The sequence below is a fragment of the Zonotrichia leucophrys genome, chromosome 8 (assembly GCF_028769735.1).
Source record: "Zonotrichia leucophrys gambelii isolate GWCS_2022_RI chromosome 8, RI_Zleu_2.0, whole genome shotgun sequence".
Classification (NCBI taxonomy): Eukaryota; Metazoa; Chordata; class Aves; order Passeriformes; family Passerellidae; genus Zonotrichia; species Zonotrichia leucophrys.
In genome coordinates this window covers 28,182,265-28,208,323 of record NC_088178.1, presented here as the reverse complement: position 1 = coordinate 28,208,323, position 26,059 = coordinate 28,182,265, and the positions used below count along the sequence as shown (strand labels likewise).

The following is a 26,059-nucleotide window of genomic DNA, read 5'->3' as shown; positions in this document are numbered from 1 at the left end:
TTTCATAAGGGTATACATTCTGCACACATTTTAAAAGGTCTCATCGTGCCACCTCTGCAAATTTTCAGCACCTGGGAAACTTCAGCTCTTAAATTATTACTCTTTACAAAATAGAGAAATCAGGCCAGGCATGTAATTACTGCCATCCCCAACTTCCAACAGCCCCTTCCCCAGCCTGGCTCTTTGAGAACTCCTTCCTTTCTGCTGTGCAGCCTCCTGCCCCTCTCTGGGATCGATGCTATCGATGCTCTATTGTCAGTCAGAGAAATGGGATTTGATAGTGCCCTCAAGCAGTTGGGAAGAAGGGGAGGAATACAAAACCTGCCCAGCTCCACACCGTCAGCGTGGGATCAATGCTCTCAATAATACGTTTGCCGCCACGTAGCGCCCTAACTGTCGCAATTAATAATGTAGAAGGAGCTGATTAACTTAAGTAAAGTGCTCTCCACTGTGTAAACACATCAAGATCTATAGGGCCAAAGAGGAAAGAACGAACAAAACGTCATTTTTATATTTTATGTGGACACATTCTTGCTTTCTATTCTGCTCTTGTAACAATTACTGTACTAGCCACTCTGACAGAGTCAATAAATTGATTGTGGGCCTGATGCAGCAGCGAGCAGACTAATCCAATACAGCATTATCTGCTGTGGAGGCTGGGGTGGGCAGTGGTGGCCAGGAAATCAGCCAAGCCAGCCAACAGCAGCAAGGGGCACAGAACCATAACCTTGCCTTAGCCTGGCTTCATTTGTGGGTGTGAACGTGGGGGTGTGAGCAGTGCTCTGCCCATGCTGCACCCTCAAAACCCTCCCAAGGCTCCACCTGGCAGGAATCAGCTCCTAAACTGGACCCTGTGGCTCAGGGAGGATCAGCTCATCTCATTTCCTCACGTTGGCAGCCATGAGTTTAAACACCTGATGGCTTTTCCCCCCCTACACCAAAGTCATGCTCCCCACAACTGCACCCTCCACAACACAGCAAGAACTGCTGCCTGTCCGCTGAAAAACAAATCTGGGAATCCCCTCCCACGCCCCCTGACCTGTGAACACAGGGAATGTCACATTTTGTCAGCTTAAATGGCCACTTGGGCCTGGTATTATGTCTCTGACAGTGGTTGCAGTCCTCTTGGGAGGAAGCTGCAAGAATCCCTACAAAGGAGATGGACCAAAATGATTTGGCCTGAGGGGAAGCTTCTTCCCAGCCCCATGCAGTAAGTGGTAGGCCTTGTAAATCCATGTTAGCGGGGAATATGAGATTGAAAAAATAAAAATAAAAGAAAGTTTCCTGCTGAATGGAAAAAAGAAAACTGTTTTTTGGCAGAAGTTCTTCAAGAAGGAGAACATAGGCCATTGTTATTATGAAGACTTTTCAATGAAAACACAGAAAATCATTGCCTTTTAGAGTAATTGTTTAGCTAAAGAAAGGTTACACAGCTTGTGGAGAATTTAGTAAGAAATTAAATCTCTCCAGCTCATTCATCATATTTCTGCATTTGCCAACTCTTCCCACCAGGCCCATACTTACTCCTTCCCTTTCTTCTCCCCCACTGTGGAGTAAGTAATGGCCATAAAACCCACAGAAAGGCAGCCTTACACACAGGCTTCCTGGTTATTGTGAGGAGGGGGAAAACTCAGTAAGTTTAATTGCTTAGTTTGGGAAATTCTTCTATGTCCATTGTAAATAATTCTATGCTAAATCTACTGGAAATAGGATGCTGAGTGCTGGTTTCCAAAAAAGAGTCGGAACTGTTCACCAGAGTCTACAAGGAGGAGGAGGAGGAAGAAAAAGCCCAGGAACAAGGATCTCCCCTGCTGAGGACTAACCCAGGCATTTTGGGACTGATTTGGCTCCATCCCGCTTTGAAGATGCAGCCACATGATGGCATTGGGAAGTTTTCTGTGAAACTTTACCTCTCTAGGGCAATATGTGCTTTCTTTTTGGGGTGTGCTGTTCTCAGCTCCTTTTAGGAACTGACCTGAGGGTGGAATTTCCTATCCACACTCTCTTTAGGCCGCCCTCAAGTTCAGAATGGTATTCCTACATCCTGGGTGGAAGAGGAAACACAGCACCAAAATTCAGGTCATGTGTCAGTAGCCTGATGCCATTGGTGCAAAAGCAAAGCACTTTTTGGACAGAGATCAAAACTTTGAGTGATCATAAGGGGGCTCCAGGCTTTGGATGAGAGCAGCCCTCACTTTCCTTTGCCAATATGGGAAAATCCACAGATCCCTGGAGGGTTTGGGAGCAGAGTGATCCCTCTAAGTTCAGCAGAAAGTAGCAGTTCCACACCCCAAAACTATGTTTTATACCTGATCTATGCAAACTATTTTTCTTAACACACTAAAGATGTTATTCTTTCATGGAAATCATGTTCTGAACCTCTCACTACATTTTCTGGACAGGCCAAGAGAAAGAAAAGGAATATTCAAGTGTGCTTAGAAGTGCTTTGCAGCTGAAATTGGACACATGTACTGGCTTAGGGTGGTTACTGTACAGAATATGGAATTCTTAGAGGGCTGAGCCTAACAAATGCTTCCAAGTTAGAGTTTTTTTATCTCCATTCACACTCAGTCACAAGCAGTGCATCCAGCCTCGAGGATAAGTGTTCTGATCCTGAGGAGGGACATTCCTCTGAGCAACAAGTACCTCTGACCTGGCTTATAAACAGCTCTGCTCAAAACCCCCAAAACCCAAAATAAACCCACCAAAACAAAAGGCCTGGTGTGGTTCCTGCAGCCTCTCATGTTTTCTGCCATATCCCCACACACCCCTCGAGGTGTCCCTGCCCTGCCCCGTGTGTGGAGCAATGTGGTGGCTCAGCTGTCAGCACAGTGCCACAAACCCCTGCCCTGCCCCTGTGCCCAGGGCCAGCAGGTCCTGCCTGTCTGCCCAGTGCCATTCCTGGGCTCTGGGAACGGGGATGAAGGCAGCAGGGTGTGCAGGCAGGCAGGGCAGGGCAGGCAGCCCGTGGTGCTCATTAATAAAGCACATGGCCACGAGCTGCGTGGGGCTCAGCGTCCCCTTGGGAGGGGGCAGAGGGCAGGGCAGGGTGGCACTGAGCAGCAGGGATGGAAAATCCCCGTGAAGCCAGGCACACACACGGATTTGTGCAGAGGAAGGAGAAAAATGTGTGCACTGGTTTCTTTCTTCCATAGGGTGGCAATGGAACCTGGGCACAGAGCGGCTCTGCCTCTTCAGCTGCGGGAGGGAAGCGCTGCAGGAGCTGCATCAGCTTCCCAGGCAAGGTGCTGACTTTGATCTATGGATCCTGTACACTTCTGGGGGCTGCCACAGACAGGGCTGCTCCCCTGCCTGCCTCCTGGAGAGGGGCATCACCTGCACCACGCTCCTCACATTCCAGTGTCCGGGCAGCAGCGCCCGGCTGCTCTCACAGAAGGACCCTCTCCTCTGGAATTCACCTCCCCCCTGGTCTGACAGAGCTCACATCTGCTATCCTACAGGACACAGCATCCAGCTCATTTTTTTTCCTCATGCCCTTTGTTTTAAAGTGCTGCCAGTGAAAAATTGCAGGTTGCAGTTTGCTCTCTAAACAAAAAAAAAAAAAAATCGCTTGTGGGGAAGCAAAACAAGCTTTGCCTTGTCTCTGGGAAAGAAAGTAATTGTACAATTAGGTTTGTGGATGCACCTGAGGCATATGGTGGTTTTTTTAGAGATAAATAAAAGCCCAAAAGGAGAAAGCTACAAAGATACCACTGTCTAATTTGGGAAGGGCAGGGAGCAGGAGAAGATCTAAAGGAGTTAGCAATTTCCTTGTACTATAAACACTTTGCTAAACTTCAGTGATTTCCCTCCTAAGTTAATATTGCTCTTTTAAAGATGTATTTCACAGGGTGCATTTTTGTACCTGGTCTTTATAAGGCTGTTCTGCTGAGCTTGCTGGTTTCCATACCTGTTATTTTGCTGCCTAGATAAGCTTGCTTGACTTTTGGTTATTTTCTTAAACTTTATTTCAGTGTTCTAGGCAGGCTACAGGCCTTTTGTTTCAGTTGTTTTGTGCTATAAAGGATGAGCTCTATCTAGAGCTCTCTTGTAGCTGGGTGGCTCTAGGGCCCCACCAGGGAAAGTGTGAAAACACAAGGCCTTTGCTTATTATCCAGGATCTAACTGTGCTTTGGGATTGTGCAAAGGCAGAACCAGGAAGAGCTTCTACTTCTGTCCTTCTAGAAATAAGTTTTATCTTTTCCTACATAAAGCTAAGGGAATAAATATTTAGGTTTGTGCTTAACTAGGTTTTTAGAAACTACCTGGGATGGATCTGATACAGAGTGTGTTTACACTAGAGAAGGATTTTTCCTGAAACAGCTGGTCAGGGCTACAGGATTCACTTTCTCACAGGGTAAAGTGGCTGATTCCCTGCCTGGGTGCCTGCAGTGGGAGGCAGTTTCTGTTCCCTGCATCCTCACAACCTCCCTGTGCAGGGCACATGGGCCAGTGGCAGGTAGGAGCGATTAGATGGAGCAGGCATGTGTTTCTCAGGAACTGTTTTTAGCATCCCAAGTGCAATTTCCAGGAAGATGCAGGCTAAGTAGGTGGCAAACAGGACTCAGCATAGTAAACAATGTTTAGTGTGAAGTGGAGCTGCAGCATGATGAGTACAGAGCACGTGGATCCCTAAAGGAATTTTGTACCCTAGAGCAAAGCCAGGGTATTAGAGAGCAGCAAGCAGCATTTGGAGTGGTGAGTGGCAAACCCTGGCCACAGGCTGCTGGTTTAGCATTCCCAGCTGCATGCACTGTGTTTCACTGTTAATTTTAGGAAAAAACCACCTCAAAATGCAGCCCTGTTTATTCACCTCGTTGCTACCGAGAGGCTCGTCCCTAATTAATGTGAGGGGACTTTCCCATCCCTCCACCACCCTCTGTGTTGCAGGTCCTTGGCAATATGAGAGACGTATCTATTACTTAGTCATGAGCTATCCAGACCAGCTTGCTTTTGAAACCAGAGCCCCCTGTACCCCAGGCATCCTGTATTTCTGATTTGCATATGCAATAGGCAGTTAAAAAGCTGATGCCCCCATATTGCTTGCAAGTCAAGTAGCAAAAGTAAATGATTTATCAAGCAAAGGTTACAACACCTGTGCCTTTTTGTCAACATATACGGGGGATGCCAAGTCAAGTGTTGCTTCTAATAGCTCAAACAGAAATTTAGATTCAAATAACCCCCAAGACAGGACAATTGTGCAGTGAGTGGAGTGGCAGAGTGATGGATGGTGTAAGCAGCAGATGCAAAACCAAACCAACTGAAAACTTTGGAAACTGCTAAAACCAGGCAAAGCCAACAGCCCTTTGGGGGCTTTGGTTACCAAATCAGAACTACTGACTTAAAGCAGTTTATTTCCCCATCCCTTCTCTGATAGACTGGTTGTCCTGTTGCAACCTTTGTTGACACAGGAAGATGGCTTTTTAATGAATATTATATAAACTCTACAAAATTCCTTTAAGGGGTTATATTTGCCACAACATGACATAAATCAGAACATAGTGCTAATGGAAATGTCTACTGATATTTTTTCTAATAATGATTCAGAAAGGCTTGTACTGGGTTTGGTTGTTTAGAAACAGCCCAGCACAGAATGATCCTTGCCCCAGCCCATGGTAATTTGCCTGGGATTTTATTCCAATGTTCTGGGAATGCCCATGTATGGGAACTGTGACTCCTGCTCCATGGAGCTGCCACATCCCTGTGCACAGACTCACTTCTGCAGCACTTCAAGACTAATGATGATGATGATGATGATGTGTAAATAGTGCTTATAGTGCAATGTTCCACCAAGAGAACATCAGAGCCACCAAAAATCTGGCCAAAATATTTTCATATGGGTTGTAGCTGGACCATAATTTTTAAAAAGCAGATGTTCAGATGCAGCCTTCATTTTTATTTTATTTTTCCAGCAGCAAGAATTCACTTAACCCTTATATTTAAGCTTGACTTCCAGAAGCTCGGAGTGTTCCCTGCTTCCTCTTGTCTCAGGAAGCTGTGTCCCTGGCTGTTAGTCCCTGTATTTTAGCCTGACTCTGGATGTACTCTAAAGACCCTGATGGAAAGGAGCCACCCCAGCTGCTTTTAATAATGCAGTCCTATGTGTTTTTACATTTCAGTTTTGAAAATATCCTAAGTGGTCGTTCTATACACTAATGCCCTGCAAAAAGGAGCACAAAAGCCTGTCTTTGTTTAGAGGAATGCTACATAAATCCCAAATCATTGCAGTTAGCACTTCTACCTCACTTCTCTGACTCAAAGCACAGTCAACTTCAGAGTTCTTTCATGAATAAGTAGTGAGTTTGCTGATAAATTATATATTTAGTATCAAGTGGGTTGTGGTGGTGTAATGATGTATAGAAGCAGGGAGATGCAGCTGGAGTCAGAGACTGGAAGTCAGTCTCCTTGCCCACTGCAGCATGTTAGACTTTAATTGAAAGCTGTGCTTGAGTATTGTTTTTCACTGTACAGCATTGTTATTCACTACACTGCATTACTGAGGAGCACTTAAAGTAACGCTAGAGCACTTTAAAATGATTTAAGTCATAAATAAGGAGGATAAAAGTTTACAGTCAACAAACTTATCTGGGAAACTTAGGCTGCAGGATGCAAGTAAGTTTTAAATATCTTTGGAGACTTAATACTGTTGTGTCTTACTACATAATCAATTTACCAACTAGGAGTTTTTCAAGTCTTCTGGAAAAGGTAAGTAGCATTCTCCAAAGGGTTTCAGGTTTCCTGAGCTATGAAGGAAAAGACCAAATGCTTAAGGACTTTAGCAGCACACCTTAAAATTCCTGTTTCCCAATTTCAGCGTATTTCTGTATATTCCAGTTGTTTCCAAAACAACAGGAGAAATATGATTTAAATGGGAAGGTGCATGAGAACTTGTCACACCCATGAACCCCATAAAAGCACAAGGCTGGAAAAGTGGGGCGCAGGCTGAGTTTTGTCAAGGCATGAAAAAACCCCCCAGAATCTGATGGGTTAAACCCCTCTCTGCATTGCTGCTGTACTTTGTGTGACCCTATTTAATGCAGAGAAGGTTTGAGATTCGATATAGTTTAACCTGTGCTGTGCACAGAGCTATAAACTAAAGCCCCTAACAAATTGTACACAAAGAGCAGACAGCAAAAAACCACGTTGTGCTCACAGGCAGCTGCTTGCAGCCCTGTAAACTGGAAATCTTTGGGAATGAGTGACCTGTGTTTCAGTGACAGTGGAGGTGCTGAAGCCATCACAACGAGGAGTCTGTCCTCATGCACCTACTGTGGCATGTGACAGCCATTAATCTGCACACTAATTATTCAGAAGCCCATAAACCATTTGAAAGAACTTACAAGAGCCAAGGGTAGTAATGCCCAGTTTGCCAGTTATTTGAATTATTGCTTTTTAGTCACTGCAACCAGCTCAAAACAGAATCACAAATATTTCGTGTAGTTGACCTTTAAAAGAATTGCAACGTAGTCAAGCAATCACTTCAAACTATAAACTACAGTTGTCCTAAAGCACTAACTCTGTTCACTTTTTTATACCTTCCCCCCCCATGATAACGTGATATTAAGCCCAGACTTAATTTTTTCAACATCTGGCTCAAATTAGCTGCTAACAAAACTGCCAACAACTATTTTCTTAATCGACCCTGGGAATTTGATACAGCTTGGAAAAAGCACATTTAAATCTCGTCCTTCTCCTAAAGAAACACAAATGTTTACTTGAGCTTCTGATTTGACCATAGCAGGACCATGAATTCAGCTAACCCAGCTTTATAGGCCTGCCTCAACTGGACTTTTTTCTCTTTGCATAAGGAAAACAGATGTGCTCACAATCACAAAAATCTCCTGCTCGCTCAAAGCCCACCATGCAAATGGCCAACCAGGAATTTGAGTATTTTTTTTCCATGAGTGTTTGAGGTTTTTTTTTTTTTGCATATCACAGACTGGTTTGGGTTGGGAGGGACCTTAAAGATCGTCTTGTTTCATGGGACACCTTCCACTAGCCCAGGTTGCCCCAAGCCTTGTCCAGCCCAGCCTTGGACACTCCCAGGGATCCAGGAACAGCCACAGCTTCTCTGGGCAACCTTTACCAGGCAGGGAAGGATTTTTGCCTAGCATCTGATCTAAACACAATTAAATGCAGTGCCTGGGGAGCAGGTTGGAGCCAAAGCCTTTGAAACCCCGGCCCTAGAGCAAACAACTGCGTGCTGGGAGCCAACACCTTAGAAAGCAGAGAGGTCCTTCCAGTCATGAAAGCAGTGTTGTTATCACCACACAAGCCCCAAAAATAAATTAAAATAAAATAAACAAACAAAGGAAAAAAAAAAACCACAACAGACAAACAAACTGCAAGTGACATTTCACTGTAGTTACTGAGACCATGTGGGTGAAGTGACAGCGGCAGTGCAGCTGCTCCGCGGGGACACGTTAGAGGACACTGGAGGAGGAGGAGGAGGAGGAGGAGAAGAGGCTGCAGGCAAACAGAGAAGTCGAAAGCGGCCCACCTGAGTCTGTTGAGGGATATTTACAAAGCTTGGATCCCGTGGTCCAACACTGACGAATCGGTTTGCGGGGGAGGTGCTGGGTGTCGAGTAGGCTGTGAAGGGAAGGGACACATGCGTTGAGGAAGCGGCACTAGATTGCACACGAACAACACCAAAACACACTGTCTCAGAGCCACCTAAGCAGATGTTTGACATAGAAATGTGCGAACGTTTTAGAGAGCGAGAGTTTGGTTTGAGACACTGGAAAGGTTCGGGCTTCGTGGTGGGGGGATCAACACGTAGGGGACTGGGCTGCTGGGAGAGGGGTGGCCCCAAACGTGGGCTCAGGGGAGGGTGGGCAGCTCTCCAGCCTGAAGGAGAACCACTGCAGGCCTTTCCATGATGGGCTGGCACAGGAGATTTCTGCAGCTCCTGACTGTTTTCACTCGAATGTCTGGTACCTCTATTTTTAACAGAGTTTTGTATAGCAATGAAATTACCTAAGTGCTCATTAACAGAATCAGACCCTTTATTTCATGCTAATCCAGCGTTTCTCTCTGGATATAAAGTTTTGGTTTTCATACTGCTGTGGTCTGCACTCTCTAAAATGTTCACTTGATGTGTTTGACAAACTAGGGAGATCCTTTCGGTAAAAAATTAATGGGTTGCAGTTTCACTGGGGTGGTAAGTGCAATCAGTCTGAAGGCTGAAGCTGCCTTTAAAAACTGGAGTGGCTCCCATAAATGTAAAGCTATTAAATGCAATGCAAGCCAAGAACCCAGATTACTTCCAAACTTGAAGTACTTTAATGATTTTATTGTTGCATTATATTCTCCACTGCAACTGTCCACAATGCCACGTACTTCCACATCCAAAAGCTTTCAATGCATTTTTAGTCTTCCTCTCATTTGAAAACCCTCAAGCAATATTCTCTCTTCCTCAGTTTTTTGCATGTTTAGATCTAAATAACGCAAATAGATGCCTCAATACAAAGAGGGCTCCTATCTATTTTGAATATATTTATGGGAATGCATTCTGCTGAATAAAATCCCCAGACAACCTAACTATCCAATGAAGAGACAAAAAAAAAAAATAGTAAAAGGAAAGTTACTTGCCAAGTTCCAGTCAGGCTAAATATAATGTTGAGGCCTCAACGTTACAGAAAAGTAAAGTGAGTTAAGAGTCAGAGAAGACACTGAGTTGGCTGTGGGGGGGAAACTCTTTTACCTTTCTGAAGGCAAATGTTTGGTGAAGAGGAATTACCCTGGAGGAGCCTTTGGTTTAAGGCTGTGCCAAATCAGACCAGTGCTCCACCTTGGCCATTGTCACCTCTCTCAGAAGTCATAAGCAAACGCAACCAAAACAGGTCACATATTTACTTTCTCCCATTCTTTCCCACCTCTGATTATTTTCAGCTCAGGGACTTCCTGTGTTAAGGCCCTGGAGGGATTTCTCACCCAATGCCCAATCTGCACTTGGACCATGTGGATGTTCTGCCTCCCACAGAGCCCTTGGGTGATGAGTTCCCAAGTCCAGAAGCATGCAGAACCTCATCCTTCAAGTCTCACAAACGTCTTGTGATGCCTCTTAGCTCTCACAGTTTCATCAGAATACTCCCTTTTATCAAGATTCCCTGAAATCACCCCAGGAACTGCATATCTTCATTTCCTACTGATATGAGGGGAGATAAGGCACTCCTGGATTCTAAGAAGGAATTTTTCCCACTTGTTTCTGGTGAGGTGAGCTTTTCTCTCCAAGAAGATAACACTTGCAAAAATCATGCAAGGAACACTTCTCCTTCACAAAGTCTTAAAGGAATTTTAATGTGCCCTAATTCATCTTCCTGAGATAGTTTTGCAAATTGTGGTGCAGCTTGGATACTATGAACAGGTAAGCTGGATGTTACTCCTACCTGCAAATCAAGGAAGAAATTTACTGAGTAGATGTGGTGAGATGTTCTCATCACCTTTTACCATGTTAATTTGGTTAATAATTCAAAGAAGCCACACATTTGCAAAGGACATTTTCCTGTTGCTAGTGCCTTGTATTAAGATTCTTCTGTGCTGTCCTTTGTGGAGGTTTTTTTTAAACTAACTAACTAATATTGTGCATGACTAAGAATTCCTTCTACAGTGGGGAAAATTAACTTGTAGCTCAAAAATCAAACATCTGTTGTTTGGTTCTCCTGGTCTACTTTTAAAGAAGCAGATTGAGTGGAGAGGCCATTTAATCCCTTGGAGCAGGTAAGTTCCACCCAGAAGGGAAGGAACTCAAGATCTTGTTTACAGCTCCCCGCTGGCAGATACTTTTGCTGTGATATTTGGTAGAAAATCAAAGGGGAACCAGCAGAATGCTGACTTAAATGGCTTCTCTGTTCAAACAAAAAAAATCCAAAAGCATTTGAAAAGTGTGTAATATGCACAAAAGTCCCCTCAAAGCTCGCTGGGTGAGTTGCTATGTACACCTTCCTTCCGCTCCAAACCATGTTTAACTTGCTTTCTGAAAATACTCGGATGTCAGCTTGGTATTTCCTTCAGGCCATAGAACTCCACTGCTGAAGCCAAGGAGGGAAGAGCACCAAAACGACAAATATGCATAGGATTTACACTGGACTCTCCCAAGGTGCTGTTCCCTCTTTGCTGTAAAATATCCTGGGATGTTTATGGGTTGGAAGGGGCCAGTTTGGCTCAGAATATTAAGCTGACATGGAATACACATTCCCCTGTTAGGGGGAGATTTGTTTCAGGAAAGGGAGAAGTATTGAGTGTTGCTTAGAGCATGATCAGCTTCCAGCTGCATCTTACTGTCTTCAGATAAACACCCTTGGTTGACATGAAGGTGGGATTCCTGAAGTCTGATCCCTAGACGTTGCCCCAGAATTAGGATGGGGCAAACTGTCTCACTGGATAAAGCTGGGACACATTACATTATAGCATAAATATAGGCTAAGCCTATGCTGGAGTCTTCAGACTCCAGTTTGGGAAAAGCCAAAGCATGGGAAGGAACAAGGAACAGCAGCCAGGTCTCTTAGGCAGATCTTCTCCAGATTTTATCAGCTTTGCTCCATGGGAATTGCAGAGACCTACCCTGGTTCACACCAGCTGAGAGATGTCCTGTTGGGCATGAACAGCAACAGCTTCCTGCCCAGCCTGCTCTTTCTGCTACTGGAATTCACTAAGGATTGTCTGCAACATCACAGCCCACAGCCAAGGAATGAATGTGATGCCACAAATTTGCTATGATGCTTCACTTCAGGAACAAGCAAAACAGGAGCTGGCAGAGAAAGAACATTTGCTCACACAGACAGCTTTGATATTTAGCCAAAATGGCAAGAAATTGTATGAAAGACAAGACAAACAAACAGTTTTGGGGATGTTGTGTGTTTTAAAGTTGCCTGCAGTAGGGAAATGTTACTTTTAAATATACTTTCCTGAAATAATAGCTATTGAGAGCAGGAGTGTGTAATTTGTCATCATTCTGGATTAAAAGGACTGGTAAAGATGATTTGGGTGAGTGATGACCTAATGTACCCCTAGGTCTCCCTTTCACAGACCAGGATGACAGGTACATGTGTTTGATGTGAGGAGTTGTTCTGTTCCTCAAGCTGCAGCAAGGATTGACTGGAGGAATGTGGTGCAGTAGAACAATTCCTGCTGCAGTGCATTCTGCAGCTGAGGATCTGAGAGGGAACTGCAAGTTTTAGCAAATTGAGTGATGGAGTCAGCCCTCTTTTTTATGGGTGGGGAAAGGAGTGAACAGAGCGCTCAAACTCGCCCAGAAGGTGCTCAGGCAGTGCATAGCAGAGGAAGGGAGAGAAAGCCAATCTGATTGCAGGATCATGGGAATGTTTAGGTTGGAAAAGACCTTTAAGATCATTGAGTCCAACCCCTACCCCAGCACTGCCAAGGCCACCAGTAACCCCTGTCCCCAGGTGCCCCATCCACAGGGCTGTTAAATCTCTCTGGGGATGGGGACTCCCACCACTGCCCCTGCTCCAGTGCTTGACCACTATTTTGAAGAAATTTTTCTCAATATCCAACCTAAACCTCCCTTGGTGTGACCTGAGGCCATTTCCTTTTGTCCTGTCCCTGTTCCCCGCGAGCAGAGCCCCACTACTCCCTAGCTGTCCCCTCCTGTCAGGAGTTGTGCAGAGCCACAAGGTCCCCCCTGAGCCCCCTTTGCTCCAGGCTGAGCCCCCTCAACTCCCTCAGCCTCTCCTGTTCTCCAGACCCTTCCCCAGCTCCATTCCTTTCCCTGGACACTCTCCAGCACTTCAAGGTGTGCCCTCACCAGTGCCCAGCACAGGGGACAGCCCAGCCCTGGTCCTGTGGCCACACCAGAGCTGATCCAGCCCAGGTGCCTTTGGCCTTCTTGGCCACCTGGACACACTTGGACTCATGTTCAGCTGCTGCTGCCCAGCATCCTCAAGTCCTTTTCCAGCTTTCCAGCCATTCTGTCCCAAGCCTGGAGAGCTCCACAGGATGTTGTGACCCAAGGGCAGGACCTGGCACTTGGCTTTATGAATCCTGCACTACAGCCACAAGATCATTCTCCTCATCCTGACACAAATGCCATTTAACAAGAAAACTCTTTTGTTCAAAGGGACATTAACAAGTAATGAGTTCATTTAAGTTAAGAGTTGTGAGTCTCAGAAAATAACACTTTGTTTTAAAAAGCTGTTTAAAAGTCAGGGTGTACAGGATGGCAGTATCTTAGGCTGCTCTGGAATGATTTAATTATGATAGTGATAAAGCCCAACTGGAATGTTGTGGAGGTGGTGTTTGCTTTGGGCAGTGAGATATAAAACCCCAAAACTGCCAAGTTCAAGAAAATATTGTGTTGTGTTTGCAATGGGTTACCAACCAAAGAAAATCAAGAAGCGATCTGAGATAAGATAATGCTGGGTCTTCTGATATCAAAGATATGTTCTATTGAAAAAGGTTTTCTTGAGGAAAAATTAACCTCCCAAACCTCGTGAATCCCATCTCCATTGTGCCATCTGACTGAGGAAAATGCTGGCTTTCTAAAGGGACAGGATTCACAGCTGAAATTGTCAGCTCCCAGAGCATGTTTGGCCACCCAGTTGTGGCAAATCCCCAGTGTGCATCTCCAGGGGCTCTTCCTTCCTTGGACAGCACTAATGTTCATGTTTTGGTTAATGTCACAGCTGGAGAGTTTCACTATTGCTCTGAGAATCATTAACCACCTTGTTGTGATTTTTAGCTCTCACTCCCAGGAGGCCATGCTGTATTGAACAGCTGCTCCTGGCTCCTGCACCCCTCAGGAGGGCCATATTCCAATTTTTGGTTGGGCCGTGACTGCATTTTGTTTCTGCTGAGGGCTTTCTGCTAGACCAAAAAAGGGAAGGAGAATGGAGCAAATGCCAACCCCTTTCACTCCATTTCCGCGGGAGGAGGGGGGATCATTCTCTTCCACACGGCTAAGGAGAGAGTCTGGCCAAAATTTAACATCACTCCTGCCTTTGTTGCATTAGTGACTTTCCAATATCCCCAAGCCCTGCGGGGCAGTCAGCCATAGCCCGGCGACACTCCCAGAACCGGTGCGCTCCAGCAGCTCGTAACCATGGAAAACACCTTTTTGTGAGGCTTTTATGGAACTCTGGTGAATCTGCACTCGCTGTTCGAAGGCTAATATTTAGTTAAGGAAAAAATAAACACGCAGGGAAATGGAGGGTTGGTCCTGATTGACACGCTGAATGGAGCCCAGTGGGTCCTCCTGGCAAACCCTGCCTGTGACGCCTCAAACTTCAGTTTGCTTTCCTCTTTATGTGGCCAATGCTTCCACTGGCTTTGCTTTACATGTCATAGCTTTTCTTAGAAAATATTTCCTATAATCTACTTTTCTGTAAAATTTTTTCCCTAAATTAAATTATATGCTTGTTTACAACTGGAGTCACTGTTATTCAAACCCCTCACCAAAAGGAAGATGCGTGCCTGAATATGTACAGAACTATATGTTTAGTCATCAGCGTGGCTAATTAACAAACAGTAATTATTTTCCTAATCTTTTGTTTAAATACCATTAACTGGCTGCTCTTGAGAAAACCTCCATTCCCAATTAACGTGGCAGCTGTCTGCTGAACACAGAGCCCAGTGACCAGCCCCAAGCAGACACCAATGGGTGTCCTGCTCCCTTCAGAGGAGAAATACCCATTTTTCTGCCAGCTGAGAATCTGGCTAGACACCCTCTGAGCTTGTTTACACAATCACAGTATCATAAAAATTAAGATTAGTGCTAAAATGTTGTTGGGAATTTTTTTCTTTTCTTTTTGACACCAAACACTGCCAGTAAACTGAGTCACAACCGTAATGACAAGTACACACTGACCTAGTTTTGTTTTTCCCGGTTCTGAAGGCAAGGAAATAGTAAGGCACTGCTGACTGCACTCAGTGATAACTATGACTAAACATTAACCTTTTAGATCCCACCGCTGAATCTTATTGATAGGACTCAAAAGTCCCCTCAGAAAGTGCCAAACCTTCCTGACAGCACCAGTGTTGGTCTAAGGTCAGAAAGAGGAGCGGAGCGGAGGGAATGAATCAACTTCTGCACTCAACAAAAATCTGCTGATCAATTCGAGAAGTCCTGATTCTAGAAGATCGTGTTCACAATCTTACCAGACTGTCTCATACTAAAACCCATTTCAATTTCCAAGCGAGCCAGAGCATCTTGCTGAGTTTGCAGTTGATGCACTATCGTGTAGCAGAAGGCAATGAAAACCTCTGAGGAACTACCAGATTTTAAAAATGCCCCCTGGAACCTGTGCAAGTCTCCTGAACAGTATATAAAGCTTTAAAAATGTAGGCTTCACTTGGTCTGAAGAGTGAGTACCTCTCTGCACATCCAGCAGTGGTTGCATATAGCATTTAAATAATAAGCTTGAAAAGCACACAAAGGGATTTGCTCTTTCGATTAGATTGATTTTTGTTTGTGGATGTTATTTGGACTCCCTTCACTGTGGAACAAGTCCCCTACAGTTGCCATTAAAGCACTGAAAGCTTCCCTTTTGTTTTTAAATGTCAGTTTGAGCATAGCTTCATTAAATCATTTCACAATTAACTCCCTGAACATCCAGACTTTTTTTTAAAGCATCAGACACAGCTGAATTGCATTTGTTTCCCAGAAGAGTGACTCCAAAGTGGTATCCCCAAGTGTGTATCCAGGAATTCGTAAATTTGACTTGTGGCTACACAAAATGCATATGGGAGCCGTGTGGGTGGTGGGAGAGGATTAGAGCTTTCTCCCTGGCCCTAAGACATACCAAAACTTCTTGCCCAAGATGCACGGCATAAGGGAAAGACGTCTGGCTTAATCTGGGAAGATTTATTCCCAAAAGAATGGCAATTGAAGTAAACTGGAAAGGGTTGTTAGTTTAGCCCAGTGTGTGTAAGCAGGGATGTTTTCAAGGAGATTGCCTGACTTCCATGTGGGATCTGTCCTCTAAAACCTGGCTTGGGACACCAACTTATCACAGAACCATGGAATAGTTTGGGTTGGAAGGGACCTTAAAGATCACCCAGTTCCAACCCCTCTGCCACGGGCAGGGCCACCATCCACTAGATGAGGCTGCTCAGAGGCCCACCCAGCCTGGCCTTGAGCACTTCCAGGGATGGGATATCCACTCAAATCCTCATGGCAGCAAACAACACCCCAAAGATCCGAGCTCTGTGTCACAGCTGAGCCACCGGCCTCGATTTCCCTCGCACGTGTGAAACGCCAACCGAGTCAAAAACAAAACTGCAGCCTTGAGCTAAGGCTTTCCCTGCTCACACAGGAGCAGCTCATGGCTTTGTCCATGGTGGAGAGCAGAGAGCTCTCCTGCTTGCCAAGGTGTGTGCAGGCCTCATCCCTGCCCAGTGTGGATCCCGCTGCGTCTATACTTACTTGGAGAAGTGGGAGAGGTGGCCCCTCCTTCTGTTGATGTGGTTGGAGGTTTTGTGTCTGGCACTGGCAGAGGCACAGGCCTAGCCATTGGTGGCGGAGGTGGTGGTGGCAACATTGGGGTAGGAAGGAATGGATTGTGCACCTTGCCTTGGCTGCTACCATTGGGCTGCCGAGAAACAAGCAAACAGACAGAAATTATACTAAAAATCAGCTATTAGGAAACTCCAGTAAAAACAAATCCAGTTCAAAAACTGTGTGCAATACATTTACAGTTACTTGAGAGGTGGCAAAGAAAGTGCTGGCTCAAATTCTCCGTGGACTTCAAGGAACATCATGTCAAACTCTGTGAACCTTGTGAAACTATGGAAATTCTGGCTTTTAAACACTTGTCCTATTAGCAGCTTGTCTGAACTAAGATTAAATTGTCCTGGATTAAATCCTACTCCTCTTTACATTTCCTGCAGCACTAACCCATGCTCAGTGAGAGGGGAAGCAGTATTTTTGACCCCTAAAATCCCCCAGTTTCGTGCCTGTGCTATACCCTCAGGATATCAGTGTCTAGGACTTGAGTGTAAATTTCTTAAAGATACTGCTCATTAAGAGAAAAAACAAGCATTTTTGGTGGTCTTAAAAATCATGCTGCTATCTCATTACAGGAAAATGAATGAGTGTATATTAAAATAACTGCTCTCCCACATCCCTTTTGAGTTAGCAATAGTGTAGCTCTTGGTTTAGCTGCCATTAGGATCATGTGGAGAAATGACTGAACTTAGAACAACTTCATTTTACACACTGGGAGAAAAAAAACCACCCTCCCTTCAGTCTGGGCTGTGGTCAGTCACAGGCTGAAGGGGATCAGCTATATGAGTGTGGTCTTTCAATTAATCACCAGAAAAATGTGTCCGTAAGTAAAAGTGTTTTCAAGTATCACAAAAACAGGAATCAGGCTTAGAAAAACATGCCAACCCTCCCCCCAGCTTATTAAGTTTACATTTTAAATGTAACCCAGCCTGGACACTTGAAAACCATACAGAGAGATGCCAAATACCATTATAAAGAGAAAGTAGGACAGGCTGTGAATCAGGTGTTCCATTTTAGTGACAAAAATGATGAGATCATTTTCGACAGCACTCTACAAATTGATCTCACTGCAGCTCTTCTGGCACTGAACATTGGCTTTTCCATTGATGATAAAAGCTCAGCTTTAAACACAGATCCATATTCTAAGTACTGCTAAAGAAAATAATATTTTAATTCCTGATAGGGTTTCCATTAGCCTGAATTGCCAGGGACAAAATACCCATCCTGGCGAAACACTTGGGACTTTTATTTTCATTTCACCTGCTCTGGCACTGACAAAAGGCCTTAAAGCCATGGAGGTGCACATCACACTTGTGCTGGAGCAAAAAATGGTTCAGGGGATAAGTAAGACTCAAGTTCATCTGCATTTAACTTAACAGCACTCCCACAGGCTTCAAAGACTGCAGTTGCTGGAGTTTGCAGCAAGGAGCAATCCTTCAGGGATGTTTATTTTTCCAACATCCAGCACCTTTAATAAACTAATATATTAGTGACATCTCTCAAACACTATCTTGTCTCCCAATTAGGTCCCTTTCCTGCCAAGAAGACCCCTGCTGCCTGTTCATTGTGAGTGTGCTAACAGTTCATAATGCTGAATGGTTTGGGATAAATTAAGCAAATGAATACTCAAGGAAAAAGAAAAGCACTGTATTGATTTGTTGTCTAGACATAAATGTATCTGCTAACATATTGCAGACATTATTCAAAGCCAGGACTGGCTGGAATAAGTAGAGTCAGTTTTTCTGCTGGGGAAAGGAAAACACTGAGAACAATACAGCTTATTAAATAAGTATAATAAATTAGATGCTAATAATTAAACTAATTCTCATTAACACTTTCAGTATGTCAGGAGAGAAGCAGTAATTTTGCCAGTTATTACTTCATTGGCTGGAAAAAGTTACATGCATTACATTTCATGAAATATTCAGAGCATTATTTTAGATTTGATTTACATAAAATTTATAAATTCTGTATTCGTCCAGAATGCTATTTCAATAATAGCAAGATGATTCACTTTATTTGATTAAAAAAAAATGAAAATGGTTATTTGAAGCTTTGGAACTCTGCTTAATTTTTCATAGAGATAAGGGGAAAAGATAACTGCTTACAGAAATAACAAACCATAATAAACTGTACTTTTAACATCTTGAGTTCAAGTACTGGTCAACTTGATCTAAAGTGCTATAAGGCAGTATCTTTTTTTTTTTTTTTTAATGAACTTAGCTGATCTGAAACATCTGTTTCTCACCCTCCTTTTTCCTGCTCTTTCCCCCCCACTCTCCCCTGAACTTCAAAAATAATTAATAAAAATTATTCTGCCTTCGTATTTTGTTAACCCTGGTTCCACAAGGGTTACAACACATGCAGCAAAGTCGTTTGTGGGGGGACCCAGCAGGTCACTGAAGCACCAGCTTCCCTGACACTTTAATGTGCTTCCACCACAATGTGGTCGAGTGGTTTTTTGGGGAGGTCTCTTGTTTGTTTTTTTAAATGCTTTTGGAGCACAGCATTATTATTTTATATATATATTTTTTTTAATTTTTTTGGTTGTCCCTTCCAGCAACTGCTCAAGGTGCGCTCCTTCAGGCGCCATGCTGTTACAACAACCCCCTCCATAACCCCCTGGTTAATTTTTACAAAGGACAAACACTTCTGAAGAAAGAAAAACGGCTTCCTTACATTTAGGAACCCCACCTGTCCAGCCTGCTGACCAGCGTCGGGGCAGACAAGTTGGACAAACTCTTTCAGAGTCTCCTGAGGATGATAGCGGATTGCTGGGTGTGAGAAGTATGGCCCAGGCTGTTGAATAATGGGTGATGTTGGAAAATGAAGAGTCGATGGTGTTGCATGTGGACTTGCTATAGGAAAGAAAACAAAGACGTTATATAGAGCTTTGCCTCTGGAAAATAAAACAGTTTAAATCTGTTGTAGTTTTAAGCAGCCTTTTTTTTTCTTTGCTATTGGTTTGTTTTTAAATGTATAGTATTGTTTATACATCCATTAATATATCAGACCACATTGTGTCCTACACTCACTCCATCTAGATCCTGGAAGCAAACGGAGCAAGACATTTTGAAGGATTTTCTGTGTTTTTAGTGGACACGTAGCAAGGAATCAGCAGTCCTTTGTGAGAGTGAAAACTATTCATCACCTTAAGAGCAGCTCTCATCAATCAGGCAATAAAAAAATGTATTTGGGAGATTAGGGTTGATTTAATTGACATTTCATGTAACTTGGATTTGCACATACGAATCCATTTTACATTGTAGTATAAACGGTCGATAATTTAAAAGCAGTCTAACACTTCTTGTTGTTGGGTTGTTTTTCCCCATCTCACTTCAGGAACATTTATTTTAAGTAACGTGTTTTCGTTTAATGAACATGCACAAAGTGGCGAGATCGTTTGGAAAATCGCATTTACATTTCTCCTGAATAACGCTGGGCTCAGATCTTCAGCAAGCCCCCAGCTCGCTCTCAGGGGTGAAGTTTAATTTGGTGAATTTATGGGCCAACAAGCCAGCTGGAAAATGCACTCCAGAGAAGGTGCAGAGGTGTGATGTACACCAGCCCGTTGGCAATGACCGATTTTACCCTCAGCTGATTTCAGCAGAACTACGAGTGCAGCTCCAGAGCCTTTTGCTCTCCTGCATTATGTGACACCTCTGCCCAGTTCCTTGGCCTTCAAAATATATTGGGTTGGACTCTTGCTACCCAACAGAGCTTCCCATTGTTAGCTGTTCACCACGAGGCAGCAACTGCTGCCACTTACAGTGCCATGAATTCTCCCTTTAAAATGAGGATTCACTCTTCCTTCAGAATGACCAATTAATCTGGTTGCACACAAGCTCATCTGTAAATCATTGTTTATTTCTCACCAAACAGTCTTTGTTGCTCCCTAGGAGTCTTTCAGGGGTGTCCATGTGCAGAGATTGTGCTCACACATAATGACTATGCAAGGGCGGGGAAATCCTATAGAAACTCAGGTGTTGGCTTGGAAATAATTTAAATATACAAGAGAGGAAAAAAAATAAAAAAAGCCTTTGGCACATTTGGAAAAATTGGAGAGATGCAGAAAAGTTAACTAAAATCAAACACAAATGAGCAAACATTCATTTCATGATGAATGTTATGAAAAACCTTCAGTTAAATAAAAGCTAAAATCTGCTTCTTACTCTTGTTCATTGCCAGTTTAATAATATGACACTTTATTAATAACTTTTTTTTTTTTCTTTAGCATTATTAAACCATTAGCAAACTCAAGAGCCTGAGGATGTGGATAAAACATGAACTCAGAAAGAGCAGCAAGGAAACTGCTGCCTTTTGCTGTAAACATTCACTGAGGGCTGGCTGGGCAGCCCTGCTGTACACATCCCTTTCCACCTCAGGACAGGAATTACTGCTCTGACACCACCACCAAAGAGAGCTGCACTCATGCCAGGGGTGCTGCTATGGGATGGATGTGAAACCCTTGTCCTTGCCATGGAAAGCTCCCTGTGTCCACCTTAATTCTGCTCCCTTTAATTCTGCTGAAAATATCCCCAATAAAAAGAGAAACATCAAAATTAAAGGGAGATTTCCTCTTGTAACTGTGAGTGACCACCATGGAGACAATTATTACAACGGTGTCCAAGGAGCCACCTCACCCCAAAATAATCCCCAGCCCTTGAGTGGTGCTGCTCTGAGGTTGGCACCTCCATTCTGCCCACACACCTTCACTCAGGTAGATCCCAGCATTTTGATGACTACAACAAAAATTTTATTAGCCTACATTATTTCTGTCTTCCTCCCTTTCTTTGTATCTGCTTTTGTAGTTTTCCCTTTCCTTGTGTGCCAGATGGAATATGAAGGATGCAGATAAAAGTGAGAAATGGACATTTATGTGACAAACATCTAATTAAGTAAGGAATAAATTGGAATTTCTGAAATATAAAAAGAGAATTTCCTTTTAGTATCAGCTCTTTTAGTACTGTTTGAAATGGTTATGCAATTGCACTGTCCTTTATGAACAAACTCATTTCTGTTTGTCTCCTGGGTGAAAAGGAGATTGAAATGCATCTCGGACTAGAAGGAATAAAGAATTGAATCCAGGGAACATGTGGGAATTCAAAGCTAGGCCTGAGACAACACTGTATTTAGCTTTTCCAAAGTATGGCTCTTCATTTAATAATTTGATTTGCTGTAAGAAAGATGAAAGAAATACTCAGTGGCAGGCAAGGAGCAAGCCTTTCTCTGCTGTCCTGACCTCCTCAGCATGTCAGGGCAGAAAACAAAAGTGGAGAGTGTGTGTCAGTGACCTGCCCAAAGAGAGAGAGAAGCAAAGAAATGCAGAAATGACCAACACTAATTCAGCACAGCAAAGTGCTGCAAGGAGAACGTGGCTCCTCTCTGGAGCCTTGGCCAGCTCCTCAGCCCATCCCCAAGGGCTTCCTGCTGATCAGGGAAGGGCTGGGGGAGGGAAAGGAGAAAATTGGCACCATTGCTCAGCCTGTGCCATGCACTGATGTGGAGGGGTCGTTTTCCCCTTAGCATAAGGAGTGACGAGTGCAATAGGGATCTCCAAAGGTTTGTTTGTGCAGCCTCTGACTAGGAAATAGCAAATTTCTCAAGTGCCAAAAGAAAGGGCTCTTTGATAAGAGGAGAAAAACCACCACTATTAAACTGATCAACATTACAAATGTGCCTGCCTGATACCAGAGAGAGGGAATTAAATGTTAAAGTCTAAAATCTGCTGGCCCAGACACAGACCATTACTCTGATGGCTGTGTTGTGGTCAGCAACTCTGGAGAGTGCAAAACTGGCCACTCCAACAAGTTCTGAGTGCAGAACACAACGGTGCTTCCAAATATAGGGGCCCTCACAAGCATTTTTAATCAGTGAAAGCACAAGGGGTAATGAAGCAGGTCATTATTATCCCTGTTTGCCTCTAAAAAGGCCAAGGGCCCCTTTCAGTCATGATTTTCAGACTTAATAAAAATGATAAAGTCTTTAATTCCTAAACCCACACCTACAGTGATGGAAATTACCCTGTGTAAGAGAAGAGGCTCTTATTACCTCTGACGGGATATTACAAGTCTCAATCAGAGATTGTAAATTCTTTGAGATCCTCAAATGGAAGATAAAATAGGTCTTTGTCTATTATTTATTTACTTATTGACTTATTATTTATGTATCCCTAAGCAGCTCCATCCTGCCAAACCATATTTCTCCTGGCGTCTTTCAGCCTGTGACATTTATATTTTATTATTGACCTCAGTAAATGACATAAAATATGACTTCTACAATCTATGAAAAGATGTGTACTCAAGATCAGAACTTCATTTCTACCTGCTGTAGGTATGGAGGAGTTGGAGTCTCTGGCGTTATGAAATCTGTTATTTTGTGTAGGGGCTGGAGGCAGGAGTTATCCTTCCATCTCAAGGCAAGCATAAATATTTCAAAGCACACATGATTCTAATTCCATTGAAGCTGGTCTGAAACATCCCAGACTTTTTATTGAAAATGAGATGGTAATGTATGGTGGCCTGCAACAGATATACCAGTATTTTAAAACTGCTGCTATTGGGCCAAGTAATTATGCAGTACAGCTGTTGCGTGCTACACTGGATTCCTCGGTGTTTTATGAGCTCGGGGTGCTGTGCAGCACAGAAGTCACAGGATTCTTCAGAATGCTGAATTCTGATTATGCAGCTCTGTCTTGCCTTTCCCCTTCTTGGTTTGTAGTGGCCAATAACCAAGTAAGCAGTACAATAAGCTGCCCCCATTGATTAGGTGAGCGCTGCACGTGGCCGAGGCTCTGAAGAAGAGCCAAAATTGTGAATTCTGTCTGAGGGAGTGATGAGACAATAAAGGATCAGTTAATTTGAAACAGGTCACAGTTTTCTTCAGATATTTAGGATCCTGGAACAAAGGAGTGATCCTAATAAAGAGCCCTGGGCTCCTTGCTCCAGGGGAGTGCCTGCTGACACGGTGAAGGGACACCTCCAGTGCTCAGACAGGTTTTCCACCAGCACAGCCCAACATATGGGGCCACATATTGATCCATCCACCTTCCATCTCCTCTTCCAAAAAAAGCCCTGCCAGCCCCTTCAAGCCCACAGCCCTGGATGGAATTCCTTTCTTCCTGAAGTTGTTTGAAGTCTTTGAAAGGGTGGTTTGGTGCTGCTCAGGAAAAGGTGTGATCACCCCGGAATCACAACCACTGCTCCTGCACAGGCACAAGGGCTGGCCCATCAGCTGGGCACAGCGCTCAGATACCTCCTCCAGAAAGTGATAATTAAGTTTACTAATACTTCATTAAACATTGATCAGCCTTCCTAGAAATAGTAACACTAGAACCATAATGAAACGGGATCGTTTTTTATCCGCTTGTTTTTGAGGCCATTATAATTGGCTTCATTACAATTAAGAAAGTATTTTCTGAAAAGTCATTTCCCTGGAAATGTTAGGGAACAGTTTGTTCTGCTAGCAACTTCCACGTCAGGCTTCTAAGTTGCTTTAACTCCCTGTGTGCTGCAAAGTTTCTGCTGCCATTCCAGTGATGCCAGTTCAAATTATGCGAGATGGATCCCACCCTTTGTACCCCAAAGGTACTTATTCTCAAAATTGACCATATTAGAGGACTAATTGGCTAAGCCACCATGCTGGCTGATGTGAAATGCTTTCAAACACCATGAAACAGCTGTGTTTATCGGAAATATGAAGAGTGACTTTTTAATAAGGAGATCTGGCAATAATCCAAATTTGTTGAAAGGAACTTACACTTCTGTGTATAATACAATACAAGAGGTAAAGAATGGAAGCCTAAAACAATAGCTTTAAGCCCACAGATTTTGGTGATGAAAGCAGTTACCCAAACAAGAAAAAAAAATAATTAAGAAACTCGGGCTGGGATTTGCAGAGGTCCTGAGAGAATTCATTAACTGCTTTTGAATTTCAATGGGAGCTGCTTCCCTGTAACACTTTCAAAGGTTTCTGAAAGTCCCCATTTTTCTTACTGCCCACTAGGAACAGACTTTTGGGTGATAAAAGTAGAGGACTTGCTTGCTCAGGTTGGCAAAACCTGAGCAAATACTTAAATACTGAGCTGCTGAGGGTAGGGCTGACCAGTCCTAGGATGAGCCCTTGGAAGGGAATTCACATCCCTGGAAAACTCAGGTACTTGTGAAGTCCCATAATGGTGCAAAGGGGCTGTTTAGTAACATGTTTAGGTCCAGGGATGAGCTAAATGCAAACTGATCCCATCTCACATTCCCATTTGCACAGTGTCAAGGCTGGGGAATCGTGGAGCTGGAGAACAAAAATGGGCTTTACCCTCTGAGCATTGGTAAAATTTAGGTATAACTCACTCCCACATTCTGAAGACAAGTATAGATAAAAGTTTTAAATTATAACAGAAACAGCTGACCAATGCAAGAGGTAGTGAGACACCCTAGATAGGGTGGATGGAGGATCTGTTCCTGTCCATGAGCATCACAAAAATGTGCCGAATTTCAGGCTGTCCATCTCTCAGCTCCACAAGTCAAGTGTAGTGAGCGCTGCTGGAAAGAACAGAGCCACAGAACCTCCAGCTCAGGGCTGGCTCTCAGCCCTGTGCTGCTGCTCTCAGTGGCACAAGGCACCTGCACCCTTTGTTCAGAACGCTCCTCCTGCAAGAAGTTCTGCAGCAGCAAGTGGGAGGCAGGAGGACATTGTGCCAAGGCCCACGGAGCTCCCAGCAAAAGGAAAATGTGCTGAGGGGCTGTGTTTGAGCCCGGGGCTTATTGGTGTACTCTGGGCTGCTTTTGGAAACCTGTGGAGCTGAACTGAGCGCTGGTTCCGGATTCTGGCACGGGCAGGGGGCCAGTTAAGTTAGCTATTTTTGAGCAGAATGTTTTAAAACATGTCAGAATTCTGCTGCCTTTGGGAGGCCAGAATGCTATAGAATTGATTACATTGGGACAGAAATAAAAATCAGACCTATGGAAAGCACTCCTTCTTTCCAAGAATACAGCTAGAGGTCAAAAAGACCCTAATTTACCATATTTGTAGAATTCCTGCCTCGCATCAAATGCTGTCAACTTCTGCATATTATTATTATTACTTTTAATACACATGATGCATTCTCATATATTCTCATCACAAGATAAAAACTACTGCTAGGAGAATATATCATGTCTTTCTTATAATGAAATGCAGTTGATAAGTTTACAATAGAAATGTAAATTCTCTTTAAAACTACAACCTTTATGTGTGTGATGATATAATTCTGCTTTGATACTAAAAAGGGCATGGTAATGGAATCTGTGACTTTGGAGTGATATATTGCTGTTAAGTTAATAGGACTCCACATTCCCATTTCTAATATCAGTGTTTTTCCTCCCTTTCATTCTGTAGATGGTAAGCTGATACTACATAAACATTGTTAAAGCTATAGTTCCACGCTACAGTAATTCACTTAACTTTAACATGATTTATGGTTCTGTCAATAGAGGAGGTTGAAAATCCAGAGCTCTGATGCTTAAACATGGGTTCCATATTTAAAGCAATAATGTGCTTTTTGTGTGTGTCTGAAGCTAGAAGAATTTAGCATAAAGCAGAGATAAAAATATTATAGTT

At 43.6% G+C, this 26,059-nt stretch overlaps 1 protein-coding gene across 12 annotated transcripts in view; it reads right to left on the bottom strand.

Moving 5' to 3' along the window:
- The window catches only part of NFIA (nuclear factor I A), a 248,570-nt gene that overhangs the window by 21,353 nt on the left and 201,158 nt on the right, over nt 1-26,059 (bottom strand). For 7 of the 12 annotated variants that reach the window (XM_064720355.1, XM_064720361.1, XM_064720359.1 and 4 more), the window contains 3 exons: nt 19,145-19,323; nt 16,385-16,550; nt 8,501-8,592 (listed from right to left, as the gene is read on the bottom strand). In XM_064720355.1, the coding sequence (XP_064576425.1) occupies nt 8,501-8,592; nt 16,385-16,550; nt 19,145-19,323 (437 nt within the window). The remainder of the gene's footprint in view (nt 1-8,500; nt 8,593-16,384; nt 16,551-19,144; nt 19,324-26,059) is intronic. The other 5 variants (XM_064720357.1, XM_064720362.1, XM_064720366.1 and 2 more) reach the window with 2 other exon arrangements.